The sequence below is a fragment of the Squalius cephalus genome (assembly GCF_949319135.1).
Source record: "Squalius cephalus genome assembly, chromosome: 1".
NCBI classification, from domain to species: Eukaryota; Metazoa; Chordata; class Actinopteri; order Cypriniformes; family Leuciscidae; genus Squalius; species Squalius cephalus.
This window is the reverse complement of record NC_137122.1, coordinates 57,715,259-57,730,189: the sequence shown is the minus strand read 5'-3', so window position 1 is coordinate 57,730,189 and position 14,931 is coordinate 57,715,259. Positions and strand designations below refer to the sequence as shown.

At 38.7% G+C, this 14,931-nt stretch overlaps 1 protein-coding gene across 1 annotated transcript in view; it reads left to right on the top strand.

The window, feature by feature from the left end:
* The window catches only part of mosmoa (modulator of smoothened a), a 38,698-nt gene that overhangs the window by 21,663 nt on the left and 2,104 nt on the right, over positions 1-14,931 (top strand). The window contains exon 2 of the mRNA XM_079874517.1: positions 5,028-5,240. Within this exon, the coding sequence (XP_079730643.1) occupies positions 5,028-5,240 (213 nt within the window). The remainder of the gene's footprint in view (positions 1-5,027; positions 5,241-14,931) is intronic.

Below are 14,931 nucleotides of genomic sequence, written 5' to 3'. Positions count from 1 at the left end.
GTCCACTTACATCGCCTCTAGACCGGCTCTTGGCCTTCACAGACGTTCAATGTGAGCGTGCTTTTGTGTATGTGAAGGACTTGCTGTCTCCAATCTCTACGTCTTCTTCACTCTTCTCACTTTTGAAATGCCTTGCCGCTATTCATAAAGTCTTCGTCAACTATGGACATTGTGAAAAGGGACTTAAAGACTTGTTTATTTTATCAGGCTTTCGCCGTTTGATTGGGTCGGATGAATGCGAGTGATTTCGCTGTATGATATTGGTGTCGTGCTGTGTTTATTTTATCTCTGTACGGCACTTTGGTCCATTCTTATGGTTTGAAAGTGCTTTATAAGTTCATTTGATGCCATGTTTCGTGTGTATTATGTTCTCAAAACCTTCAGCCTATATAGACATAATGGCGTCTTCAATAGACTTTTACAGAGAGTGTGTAAGTGGCCTAAAATGTCTAAATCCTTTGGGCATTAATGAGGAATTAACTCTCAATTGTTTTCTATAAATGTTGATTGATTTTTATGTGTGTATGTATTGTTATGGTACTTTGTGATATTCCCAATAATGGGAATGAGAATATTTATGTCCGGTTTTTAGATTTGTCAAAGCTTTGAATAGATGATGTAGTTGTTGTGAAATGCAAGTATAATTATGTAGACTAGCCTTTTTATGTAAATATTTTTCTATGGGATAAAGTCAGATTCCAGCGTATTACATTGTTTACGGTAATAAGTGTGTAAATTCCCACAGGAAACACATGGCACTGATAAAGGGTTGAACCCGAAAACGTTTTGCGCAACTTGCGTTTTTTTTTTCTTTTTCACTTTCGCACTTTAGTTGTGGCCTCTGGTAATTTTCGTGTGCGGATCTTTCATTCTTCATAAAACAAACATGCGAGAGTGCGCTTTGTAGCGGCTGAGCATCTCCTCACCAAGATCATATTTGTATTCATTATTCATATAATCATAAGATTATGTTTATATTCATTTTGCGGAGACACAGTTATGTTGCCAATGCCAAGCGTAAATGGAAGCGTTTTAACAAAAGCTATCCGATCAGTAACTTTCTAACGCAAGATGTAACATGCTACTCTACATAAATATATAAAAGTTGTGGCGTAACTTTATTAGTAAAATTAGTTATTATTTTATTGTATTGCTTAAATCTGAAAATGAACACACCTGTTCCAGCACCTGTTTTCTGCCAAGTTTGTGTTGTTATCCACCTAAACATAGACTTCAACACAAATGATATTGGGCTGAATTAACACTGTTCAAACATGAGTAACATACCATGCGTGTTTAGACCGGCTCACAACAAACGTGTGTCTTCACGTGTAGTTGTTCGTCTCTGAAAGAAGGCAGTTGAAAAAGGGTTTTGTGAATAAAACCATTTTTCATAGACAAGAAGCTTTACTGTAAATGCCATTATTGTATTGTATATTATTGTAAATGCCATTATTATATGTTTGGTAAAGCAATGAATGCATTCAACGTGTTCATATATTGTGTAAATGTTTACAGTAGAGCAGTGCCTGTGCTATAATTACACATAGCCTTATGGATTAAGATGATCCATAAAGTGTAGGAAAAGAGTTATTTTTTTGCCGTCTCAGAAATATTAAATCTGCAGCTGAAGTCTGACTCTGTCGGCTGTCTTTTATCCCATCTGTACTTTTCCTCAATTCACAATTCACAGTTATTTCTGCTCCAGTTGTTTGACCAATTACCATGGAAGCTAACTCGTATCATTTGGGAAACCGATAGCTTCAAAGAGTTCGAGTTCAGAAACTAGTATTATACTGATAGTACTGTGAACTTACTTCATTTGAGTCCACTGAAAGTGAATATCTCTTTATGTAAAACTGCAAACACCTAAAGTGTAATAGTGAATTCATTAAAACCCACTGTTGACAGTAACGCCAGACTGGACAAACACCAATGGACCCTTTCACAGACCTCTTCTCTTCTTCTGACTCATGGGAATTACTTTTTTCTTTTGCTATTGGAGCAAATGGGAACGCGAGGATCATATTTGCTGCAGCCTCTCATTCACCACTATAGGAGTTTCCCATCGTCTGACGGCTTCTGAGAAACCTGGAGATGTGAAAAGAGTCGCATTGAATGTTCAGTCTGTGAAAACTGGGTTAGCACGCTGACCCACCAGAACCCAACAGCCGTTGTTCAGTCAGTTTGACTTCAGCTGGGATTCTCCCTGGTTGATCGTCTTTTGGGAATGAATTGCCCCAACAATCACTGAGATGTTAATTTTGGCTATATAAAAAAGGTATCACATCTACATACACAACTGGAATATGACATGTATATAAATATACACTCACCTAAAGGATTATTAGGAACACCTGTTCAATTTCTCATTAATGCAATTATCTAATCAACCAATCACATGGCAGTTGCTTCAATGCATTTAGGAGTGTGGTCCTGGTCAAGACAATCTCCTGAACTCCAAACTGAATGTCAGAATGGGAAAGAAAGGTGATTTAAGCAATTTTGAGCGTGGCATGGTTGTTGGTGCCAGACGGGCCGGTCTGAGTATTTCACAATCTGCTCAGTTACTGGGATTTTCACGCACAACCATTTCTAGGGTTTACAAAAAATGGTGTGAAAAGGGAAAAACATCCAGCATGCGGCAGTCCTGTGGGCGAAAATGCCTTGTTGATGCTAGAGGTCCGAGGAGAATGGGCCGACTGATTCAAGCTGATAGAAGAGCAACTTTGACTGAAATAACCACTCGTTACAACCGATGTATGGTGTGGGGGATGTTTTCTTGGCATACTTTAGGCCCCTTAGTGCCAATTGGGCATCGTTTAAATGCCACGGCCTACCTGAGCATTGTTTCTGACCATGTCCATCCCTTTATGACCACCATGTACCCATCCTCTGATGGCTACTTCCAGCAGGATAATGCACCATGTCACGAAGCTCGAATCATTTCAAATTGGTTTCTTGAACATGACAATGAGTTCACTGTACTAAAATGGCCCCCACAGTCACCAGATCTCAACCCAATAGAGCATCTTTGGGATGTGGTGGAACGGGAGCTTCGTGCCCTGGATGTGCATCCCACAAATCTCCATCAACTGCAAGATGCTATCCTATCAATATGGGCCAACATTTCTAAAGAATGCTTTCAGCACCTTGTTGAATCAATGCCACGTAGAATTAAGGCAGTTCTGAAGGCTAAAGGGGGTCAAACACAGTATTAGTATGGTGTTCCTAATAATCCTTTAGGTGAGTGTAGGTAGGCATGAATATAGCCAATAAAAATGGTAGGGATGCACCAAAATGAAAAATCTGGGCCGGAAGCGAAAATGAATATTATTCATTTATATTATTTTTAAATATATCCTTTTTTGTGTGTGTGTAATTGTGTTATTATAAGACTCTTTTTTTTTAACACAATAATTTAATGAATCTGAATTTTACAAATACAAGCCAAAATAACCAAACTTTTATTTAACTAAAGTAAAATTGGACAGAGAATAGGCCTATATTAAAATATTGAAGATCAATATATTCATATCAATATCGGCATATTTTCGGCTTATATTTTCTGTCTTTCTTTTCTTTCGGCCAAAAAACGAAAATGCCATTTTCAGCCAATAATTTTCGGCGGGCGACATTTTGGTGCATCCCTTAAAAAATGGTCCATGGCAAAAATCCTTTGGATAATGATCATTTTTATAGTGTGATTTCTGGTCCTAACACATTAAACCTGGCGTATGGTCTTAACTGGATTGGGTGACTGAGCCTTACAGGTTCACACACAGTCTCTCTCAGGTTAATCTGTGTGTGTGATCTGGCTGTAAAGCTGTCGTGAGGATCTAGCCGGCTGGGAAGACCGGCCTCGAGTGTAATGTAGGGTTGCGTAGTATACCAGCACTTAAATTGCGGTACTAAAATCTTAACGGTACAGACATATACTATCGACAGCAATGTGCGTTCAGCACTTTTCGGCTGTTCAGGCAGTGAGATGTATGATAAATCCATGTAAATGTCAGCCTTGAAAGTGCGGTGTGCTTGAGCACAGCCTCCGGGATCTGCGTCTGCTTGACAGGTGCAGTGTGTTTTTCTGCACAGAACAAGCTCTGAACTTTGCACTCGACGGATATGTTGTTGTTTTTCTCTGCTGTGCCGTGTTATAGTTAAGTCCCTAGCTGAACACTAGTGCTGGGCGGGATGACCAAAGGTCCATATCACGGTATTTTTCAAAATTATACCAGTTTCACGGTATTTATTTTGAATAACATGACTATGACTGGTTGTTAACCACATTTTCTACTGATTGAGAGAGGAAATACTGCAGTAGATTGACTTAAAATGCCCTATTTTACTCTCATGAGTGAATATTGTAGAAAAATAAGTATTAATACAGGTTTGCAAGGCCCCAGAAAATGATGCTGTTTACAAAGAGGCACTTTAGGAGCGGCAGAAACAGCGGTTTCCCCGGTAACGGTTGTATACAATGCAGTTTCCCCGGTAACAGCTGTACACAAAGCAGCGCTCGTAAACGCTGCTTTATCAGGAAAGGTTAAGAAAGATTCAATGAAAATAACATCGAAACTTTTCTAAAGACCGTCAGTTCACTTCAGATACATTCGTATAAAAACACCCGCGCCGCGTTTTGACTTTGAAACGTGCAGTGCTTGTGTTTATTCAACGATGTCAATGCCAACCACAAATAGATTTTCCAAAAGGCAGTTGATATTGTGAACCAATGAATGGGAAACACTGTAATATAATGTGACAGCTATCAATTATAGTTTAACCTATCCATCTTCACCGTCAGGCTTAGTAACACACACACAGCTGTGCAACCGCGTTCCCAACGTTGTTTAAGCGACATACACCGGTATTGCGGTATATTAAAAATTCATATCATAGCAAAAATAAACACCGGTATTCGGTATGAACCGGTAAACCGCCCAGCACTACTAAACACCCTGATAAAGAGTGATTTTCGTGGTTGAATGTAGGCACACTTGTGATTGACGTTGTGTGTGTGATTGCAGGAGCTCTTACGGTGGGGCTGGTGCGTCAGTGTCAGACGATCCACGGCCGAGACCGAACCTGCATTCCCCCCCGACTGCCCCCGGAGTGGGTCACCACGCTCTTCTTCATCATCATGGGCATCATCTCCCTCACCGTCACCTGTGGCCTGCTCGTGGCCTCGCACTGGCGTCGGGAAGCCACCAAATACGCCAGGTGGATCGCCTTCACAGGAAGTGAGTCACACGTCTCATGTTCGAGCCTGTTTCTGACCCGCCCACCACAGATGTGACGTTCAGTGATTAGAGCTGGGCGATATATATATAGGATATTAGCAATATTATCGCGATAATTGAATATTCAATGTACAATTACAGAGTATTGTTTAAAAAATTGTTGCCGAGTTCTGCTTTAATTGAACTTGTAGGGGGTCAGTAAAAAAAAACAAATATCCCCTATGGAAATCACTTTTGGCCATTACTGTATATTGATTATCGTCAACATTGGATATCAAAGTTTAGGTATATCACCCAGCCCTACCAGTGATATGAATCCGGCCAGTTGCATAAACATAGCCATTATGTTAAGACTGTGTCTTAAGAACTAGTATGATCAACTAGAAGTTAGTTAGGGGAAATCAGTCTTACTGTTCGGTGTCAAATTAGACCAATCTACGTTACTATGTTACTGACTTTAAAAAGTTATTAACAGTCTTAAAGAATAAAATTGGATGACTGACTTGTAAAGACTAGTCTTAACAGTTTATGCAACTGGCCAATGCAAAAATTTGTCTTTCTAATGTCCGGCTGCTCTCTTTTTTCCAGATTTTTCCCAACTATGCATGCTCTTTACGCTGAGTTTGCACAACTGAACATGTGCAAAGACTTTTTTTTTTTTAATCGGTCATAGTAGACCGACATAAATCAAATTAATTAAAATAACGACACAGGAGTCTCTACAAATGGTTCTTTAGAGAAAGCTGAAAATGTGTATAGACTTTCCATTGCAAAAGAAGAAGTATGGATTATTTCCCAGACACATGCACTTGACAAAATATTAGTTTTACTCTATCAAATGAGGTGTCGGTTCCCAGCTGTGGGGAATACGCATAACAGCGCCCGGCATACAGTGAGATAGATGATCTTTGTGGTTTGGGCTCGAGGCGTTGTGTGTCTGTCCAGCATGTGTGGAGCATCTGTTGTGTTCGCTCACTGGAGACACTATTAACTTTCTTCCCTCTGTTCTTCAAGCTGGTTTACAGATCCCGTGTGTATCCTATAAAGAAGCCCTTCAATTTAAACTTCCTCTCAGGATACGAGGCATTCAAGGGTAAAGTGGGAAATGGCTATAGTTAACAGTGCCGCAGATTCATCACCTTAATAATATAACTTCACCTTGGCTTCAGCACAAGCCGAATTGCTGTTGCTAAGGTGTTCGGAAAGTTTTTTTTTAGGACATGTGGTCACTAGGGTGTTGGCAGGGTTTTTAGAACTTTGCTATGTGGTTGCTAGGGCGTATCTAGGTTGTTGCTTATAGAGTGTAACATTCTGGTTCCAGAAGTAAAAACTCTATAATAACTACTTATTAAACTTTAAAGACAGACCTACTATGAGTTTTGAGGTCATTAATCAAAGGTATGTATGCTTTTGTTGAAGCATTATTTCAACTTATTTGTAGAATAATTGTTTAACCCTTTAGAACCTGAGGCTAAAATAGGTCGGTTTCACCCTTTTTAACTACAATTCGAACACAATGTGCTTTTTCAAGTGCAAGGTGTCATTTTTTGTGTGGTGAGTTTGTAAATGTAATTTAAATAGACAAAAATATTAGACAGGAATAAATGTACTGGTTTTTATTTAGAAAAACCCAGAAAAAATCATGAATGAAAAGCTGCTGTCATTTGCTGACAGAAAGCAAGAATTTACCGCAATAAGCCGTATATTGCCGAAAAGAGAAATTTTAGGATTATTTTGATGTGCAAATGTTTGAAGAGTTACTTGGTTGGATGTGTCTGTGAGAATGAATTTATGTAAAAAAACAACAAAAAAACAAACAAACATAAATTACCATAAAATAAATAAGTAAACCATTCTACTGTACAGAAAATTCCACCAATCGGAGTCACTGTGAGCAAGTTGCACCAAAAGAGCTGTTTAGCTCCGCCCACTCCCATGATGCACTGCAAATTAGGTCACCAAGTCTGTTGTATACTGAAAATACTTGTATATGAATGTATTTTGCAATAAACTTTAAATATATTGTTTCTATAGATGTTATAAACACCTTTAAATGAATTTTTACCATCTTTTAATTCAGTTATGTAATTTGAAGTGATTCTTTGGATTAGTTCTTTCCCTCAGCGAAATTCACTAAGTGTTTTCACATTATTTTTTGTTTCAAATAAGTTGGTAATGTTGTGGTTGGCTTGTTTCGTGGCTTATAACACTACTCTCTCTCTCTCTCTCTCTCTCTCTCTCTATATATATATATATAAATGCCTATGGGGAAAAATGAAAGGAAAAAATATGACTGAAAGCAACGCAGTGCCACTATAAAAAGTGGGCGGGACTAAAGCCCGCTGTTGTTCAGTAGTTCCAACCCCGAGTCTCCGTGATATTCGAGATATGGCTCCAGTTACTCCTTCAGTCCCAAGTCTATAAAATTTTGATCACCATTTAATTGCCTGCCAAATTAAGAAAACAAAAACCATCTGAGGTGAACGCATACCTCTCCTGAACACGCCCGGATGCTTTGAGCTATTTGTGTGTGTATTAAACAAAAGCTATTTTTAATTGGGCACAAAACTTCAGATTAGCTGCTGATTATCTCTGTCATCTCTGTTGTGCAATCAAAAGCCCAAAATGTATAATCGGCTCTCTAGTGTGTCACAATAGCCAAGTACAGTGTGATTATGAAATGGTCTTTGGCAAAGAGATGCTGTTGAAAGTCGTTTTCGCTGAGATTCGCATACGTAGTGGCATGGTTGCCGTGGTAACAGGAAAGAAATAGTCCCAATTGTCCAGGCTCCGCTTAGCGTCTCTGAACCTCGGTGAGTCACTTGTCTTTTTCTATCGCTGTATGTGTGTGTGTGTGTGTGTGTGTGTGTGGGCGGTAGTTATGGCGTTTAAAAGAGCAACAGCTCCTTAACTAGAACAGCTCCACAGGCTGGGATCATAACCTCCTCCATTGGGGTCACGTTTGAAGACTGACGGTTTAGCTAAATAGCGCAGGATTGCTACGCCACAAAACACAGATATTTCGTAATGGTGCTAATGGTTGAAAACTCTCCAGATAGGATCTCAAATCTCCATCTTTTCGCTGTTTTGTGTTTGTTTGTTTTTTCCTCAATGTAGGGAAAACATGAATGTTTAAAAATGATATATCTGTAATTTTATTGATTATTTTAAAGTGTGACAAACCTACTAATACCACAAAACCTGACAAATCACCAGTTCCCACCAAAAAATAACGTCACTTCCTGAAAGAAGGAACTTGACTGTTGATATTTTAAAGGGATTTTAAAGACTAACAGGATGTGGAGTGATATTGAGCACATATTCCCAGCCATGTTTTGTTTGAAACATTTCAGCTAGAGAAGGAAAAAAGAAGAAACACTGAATATTTTAAAAGTACCAGTGTTTTACGTCAGCAGCACTCATGGACACGGCTAAACAATTGGCATTTCTACTCAAAACAAAGCTGTAAAATCTCACCTGTATTTACATAATTGTCATAATGACAAAACAACTAACATGATTTGTAACAAAAATAGTGAATATTGTTGGGCTGCCCCCTAATATTCGACTAAACGTTAGTCGACGAGAAGAAGCTTAGTTGACCAAAACTTTAGGAAGTGGTGAAGTCACACAGTCAGATCGTTAACGGCGGGTAATTACAGTGTGTCGGGCAGGAAATCCAAACGTTCGCCTATAGGGATGCACCGATATGAAAATTTTGGCCGATACCGATAATTCTTTATATTTGAAAGACGATAACCAATATATTGGCTGATAAATGTAAATCCAAATTTTTACATCATTTTTGAGAGCCTGATTACAAAAAAAAACAAGTCTCACCATTAAAATCCATGTCCCAAATACACAATTATGATGTTTTATAATTGTATGTAGCCGATTTTATGACAGACTTGCACCTTTTTTCTCCAATCATATTTCAAGCAACTCATAATCATCATGGTGAACAGTGCGCATCTGAAATGTCTCAGCTGAAGGAAATAATACATAATTTATCGGCTTTAATAGATCAGACAAATTTTCTTATTGGGCCGATAACGATAACATTAAAAATGAACTGATATCGGCCGATACCGATATATCGTGCATCTCTATTCGCCTATCATCCATCGACCTCAAATATGGCTTATCATTTGAAACATGCAACTTAAATTGGCCGCTCACTCTACCGTTAATCTAGATAAATGTGCACTATTGTTAGGCGCATATTCCAGTGTTTGTGCGGGGAGTGGAAGCTAAAGTATAGCGCGCTTCGTGACATGGATGCTCCGGTACAATTACTTGCATTTTTTTCACGACAACAGCGGAAACATCTTAAATACAAAATTTTTGGACAAGAGTTAGACATCATTGGAAACTGTAAAGGTTCTACTTTTATTTGTGTAAACTCACCATAAAAAAAAAGAAAACTTGCTTTTGTAAAATAAAGAGAACAAACAGGATGCGCTTTCTGCTGTCTCGGTCTCCGTGAACTATAGCGTGTCACAAAAATGAACCCGAAACTCTACGAATTCTTGCTTCACAGACATGAGAAATATATCTATAGAAAGCTTGAAATATCCACTTTTAAACAAACAAATTCAAGTAGAAAACAAACACTCTGATTATGTAATCCGTATGAAAAGTGTAATTCTCATTTTTACAGCTGACACTGACTCAGAAAACACTATAGTTTATTATAAAACAACCAAAATGTCGTCTAGCTATTTTTTGAGACACTTCCATAATCAGAACTTTTGCCGGTGGTTTGCAGCAAAAAAAAAGTGTGATTAGTCAAATAATGGCTTGAACAAACGACTAGTAGTCCATTGGAAATATCTTTAGTTGAGGACATCCTTAGATTATTGTATCCAATATATTAAGACATTTATGGTGTAAGTGAGACTTGCAAATCTGCATGGCAAAAATAACCTGCAAATATTGTGAAAGCTTGTTTTAGATCTGATGTACGTCCACGCTGTAGTGTTGGAAGGCCTGTGTGTAGTCCGTTTAAAGCGGAGTGTTTGGGCTCCAGGTGGGGTTAACACAGGTGTCTGGGCTAAAGCTGCCCCTGGCCTCAAGCCACCCGAACCTGAAAGAGCAGCTTTGTGTGACGAACACAAGCCCCCTGTGTCCCCCGCGCCACGCCCAGCTCCACCAGGTTACGCTCGCGGCCCGGCGTCTGCTGTCGGGTCCACAGCTGTGGCTTCGGCATATGGCAGACGTAAACATTAGCTTCTGTCTGCTCAGACTTCTGCTTAACCAGGATGCACTGCTGGACAACATTAAATAAGAAGAAAGTAAAACAGAGAGAGCCTTCATAACCCATGCTTTGAGGTTGTTGATGTAACATTGGTTCATTTGGCGTTTCAAGGCTGGCGTACTGTTAGAATAAGAGTATTTTGTGTATGAGTCTGTATGATATATTACAGTCAAAATCGTATATGAATAGTGTATTATTTTAATCCGTTATTGGCTGTAATGTAAAAAAAAAAAAAAAAAAAAAAGGTTCATTGGTTAACATTAGTTAACTTCCTTAGTTAACAAGAACTAAGAATGGACAATACTTCAGCATTTATTAATCTTAGTTAATATTCATTTCAACATTTACTAACACATTATTAAAATCAAAGGTTGTATTTGTTAACATTAGTTAATGCACTGTGAACTAACATGAACAATGAACAGCTGTATTTCAATTTTATTAATTGTATTTATTATTAACTAACATCAACAAAGATTAATTAACTCAAACAAGTAACAAATGTATCGCTCATTGTTAGTTCATGTTAGTTAATACATTAATGTTAACTAATGAACCAAAATAATGTTCAGCTATTGGTAGTGACAAAATTTGTCAGTTTCTTTTTTGTTCATGTATTTTTGTAATTGTATACAGTATAGCTCAAAACTAACACTTAGGGGCACTTACACGACACCGTTTTCAACTTAAAATGTCAAACTTTTTATGTGTTTTGGCCGTTCGTTTACACGACAGCGGCGTTGTGGGCGCCTGAAAACGCAACGTTTTGAAAACGTGTTTCAAAGTGCAAGTTTTTGTAAACGGTCTCCGTGTAAACAACAAAAACGCGACTCTCTGAAGACGATGACGTCGTGCACATGCGTATTACGTGTTCAGTCTACATTGTTTCATCGCCATCTACTGGCCTGGCAGCAGAATACAGCGTTTTTTTGTTAGTCGTTTTCATGGATCCGTGTGAATGGGGATCGTTTTGACAATGGCGTCTATACGCGGAAAACTTAAGTTTTAACTTAAGTCTCAGTTTTAAGCGTATCGTTGTTGTGTAAACGTACCCTTAGAATATAAAAGAATCATTAAGCTTTGTGGCGCCAGATTCTTGGTAATCCAAATGCATTTCTGCATCCTTCGATCCAACAACAGAAATAAACTCTTAGACAGATCCGCTATAGCAACATAAATGTGTCAGGGCCAAAGCCTTTTTCTATTTCCACTCTATCCATTCAATTAATATTTTCTTCACTGTGCTCAAAAAAGCACCTCGCCTCTTTTCATGGAACATGTTGTTCTTTTTTTAACAGCGTGAACAGAATGGTTACCACCGCAGGAAGTGCCTTTTTTTACTCTTTGCTGAGGGCATGACCTTTTGTCCACAGCCTAGTTACCATTCATCTCCTTAACCCACTCCTTTGTGTGCGTCTAAGAGCCGAGGCCGACTAAAGTGGTTTATGCAATAATTGTTCAAAGGCAGAAGCTTAATGCCGACACGCACAGCCTCAGTCAGATCAGTGCACTTCTTCTCTCAGGGTCGTTGTGTTTAATTGCAGCGCTGCGTTCTGCTGAGAGATGCTATTATCTTGCTTATATGAGCACCGAGATTGAGCCGAGACTGCACTCAGGCATCTATTAGCAGTGTCTGTTTTTATCTGGCTAAAAGCCTTTCTGCCAGGCTGACGTGAACCCATGCTGAGTGATATCAGGGGGTCAGGGGGGAGGTCTGGTGTAAACGTGACGGGCCAGTGGGTTTGAAGGGTTAATGATTGGGAATAGACATTCCAGGACTTCGCTGTTGTCAACATGTTTTTTCTCCCCTCTGAAATCATAATTAGGGGTCGAGCATCCATGCGGTGAAGAGTTTAGGCAGGGTTTATCATAGGGATGGGCGATATGCAAAAAAAGATAATAATAAATACATTTCCCCAAATTGATTGAAGTTTTCCATATTGAACATAGAGGGTTCATTAATTACATTTTGGAATATAGTTTTTTTTTTTTTTTTTTTTTACAAAAATAGAATGACATTACGTAAACTTTTAACTGTGCAAAAATGCTTTTTCTGCCTTAAAACAATAGGAGTTTGGTTACCTTTTAACTTCTTAAAATAGGGTAGAGGTACGAAAAAGAAAACAAAAAGTTCACTGATAGATAAAATAAAGTTAAAAATATATAAACTATGCACTGGTTTTACTGCTATGAAATGATTGAGGTAGGAATTTGAGTAAAAAGTGCAAAATGTGAACTGATCAAAAAGGGCCACATTTTCGTGCTCTCGGTGTTGTCGCTGGGATGGAAGAGGTTTGTTGCGTTTCCCGTCTTGGAACCGACTGACGACATGTTTTGCACACCATCTGGTCCGGTTCACACAGAACACGGTTTTCAATTTCACTGCGCTACTTTTCCATTGTTTTCTGTGTAAACGAGCTAGATGGACATGTTTGTGCTCGCATCTTTTGCAGAGTCTCTTGCATGACACTGCGGTCTAAAAACACGGTGCTCAAGTTAAAAACTAGTAACTTTTGAAAAAGAACTTGACAAAAGAGTAACTTTTGTCTCGAGCTTGCAGTGTTTTTTTTTTTTTGTTTTTTTGTTTTTTTTACCGACCTTCGTTTTTAACCGCAAAAATGTGTTGTTTTTAATAACTGGCCCTTAACCTGTGCTGCTTTTTTTTTTTTTTTTTTTAAGAAACCCAAACCAGTTCCATATAATTTACGTTGTTACCTTTTTTTTTTTTTTTTTTTACACACAATTTCCTCCCAGTTTCAGTTTCGCTGTCGTTTCCCTCACCAGCTCTCGTACACTGACTGGCTGCTGTGTTTACTTCTGCTGTGTGAAAGACTTATATGGTAATCCATATCAGGTAAAAATGTCCAGATCTTATCATCGTGATCAACATAGATTTTATCGTGATCTTGAAATGATCTGGTTTATCACCCAGCCCCAGTTTATCATTCATGGTGCCACTTTTGGGGAGGGGATCAGCCACCAATGGTACAAATGTGAATTTTCATGTCACAATATCACATATCTCAGCACTTTTATTGTGGCGAGACAAATTGTTTGTTGTTAGAAACTCGTAGTATACCACCTAATCAGTACATGATCTTACGCTTAACTAGTCAAGTCAAGTCATCTTCATTTATGTAGCGCTTTTAACAACGTAGATTGTTTCAAAGCAGCTTCACAGAGATAAGCGTATAATTTAAGGTAACAGAGATTGTTTTGGCTTTATAGCAGAGTTAAGTTATTTCCATCTAAAGTTAGTTTTGATTGATTTGCTTCCGTCGCAACGATCATTTGTTATTAAATTAGGGGCCGCTAAGACAACACCATTCCCTCTACACAGACTTTAAACGCGAACCTGTGAGAAACGCTGATGGCGTTCACATGCGCATTTAGAATGGGTTCTATAGTTATGTGCGTTTGAATATATGTGCGCAGGTTTGGAATTCCCTACAAGCCAAGCCTAAACAAAGTACTTGTCTTTCCTTATAAATTTTGATAAAGAATTTTATTTTATTTTGTTGCTTTGGGGTAGGACCGCGAGACGAATTTTCCCGACAACGCCTTATCTGTAGAGTGGTAAAGGGATCCTCCATAGGGAGAGACTAGTTGGCACTTCAGCACTGCGTTGTCATCGGTCCAGGCGAAGGTCCTTCGTCAGATCTGGATACGGCCTGAATGCCACTGACGATTCTGATTATCGATCAGATTCTTTAACGATTCTTGATAGCACTGTGTGGAAAAATGTAGTCAAATGCTTTTCAAAAAAACAAGTGGTTTTATTTATTTTAAAGGTTAAGCTTGAGTAAGCAAACTGTACTTTTTATGTAATTTATGTAATAAATAGAACCTTATTGTAAAGTGTTACTGATTAGTTATACACCGATTCAGATGTCTCCTGAGTTCACTGTTGGAAAGATCAGTTGTTTTAACCATTCATTAAAATGAATCGGTTCAAATGAGTCATTAGTTCGCGAATTGGACGTGTCATGCGCGTTGTGTGATTATCCCAGCAGTTAGGACATGGACATCCAAGATTTGTGTCAACACAGAAAACATTTCATTACTGGATAGTTTTTTTCGTTTAATTAAAGTGTTGTTTTATGTCAGCTGAATGCCCGGAACGCTTTTCAGAGAAGATAAGGCAACTTATTTAGCACAATTCACACCCAGCGGTAATTCAGGAAAAAAAAATCTCCGAATGCTCCACGGAAACTCTTCCGACATTTTACCACCGTGTCGATTTATTTTGATTATATGCGCGCGGGAGAGAGAGCAAGACGGCGCTTAGTTTGGAGACGGGGAAGTCTTGTTTACACTTTCGCCTGGCTCCGAAGAGAGAGAGAGTGCGCGCGCGCGACCGGGTCTCTCTCTCTGCTCGTTCTTTCAGTTAAACATGCCCCCTGTCACAACAAGCGCAGCATTTCATCTACA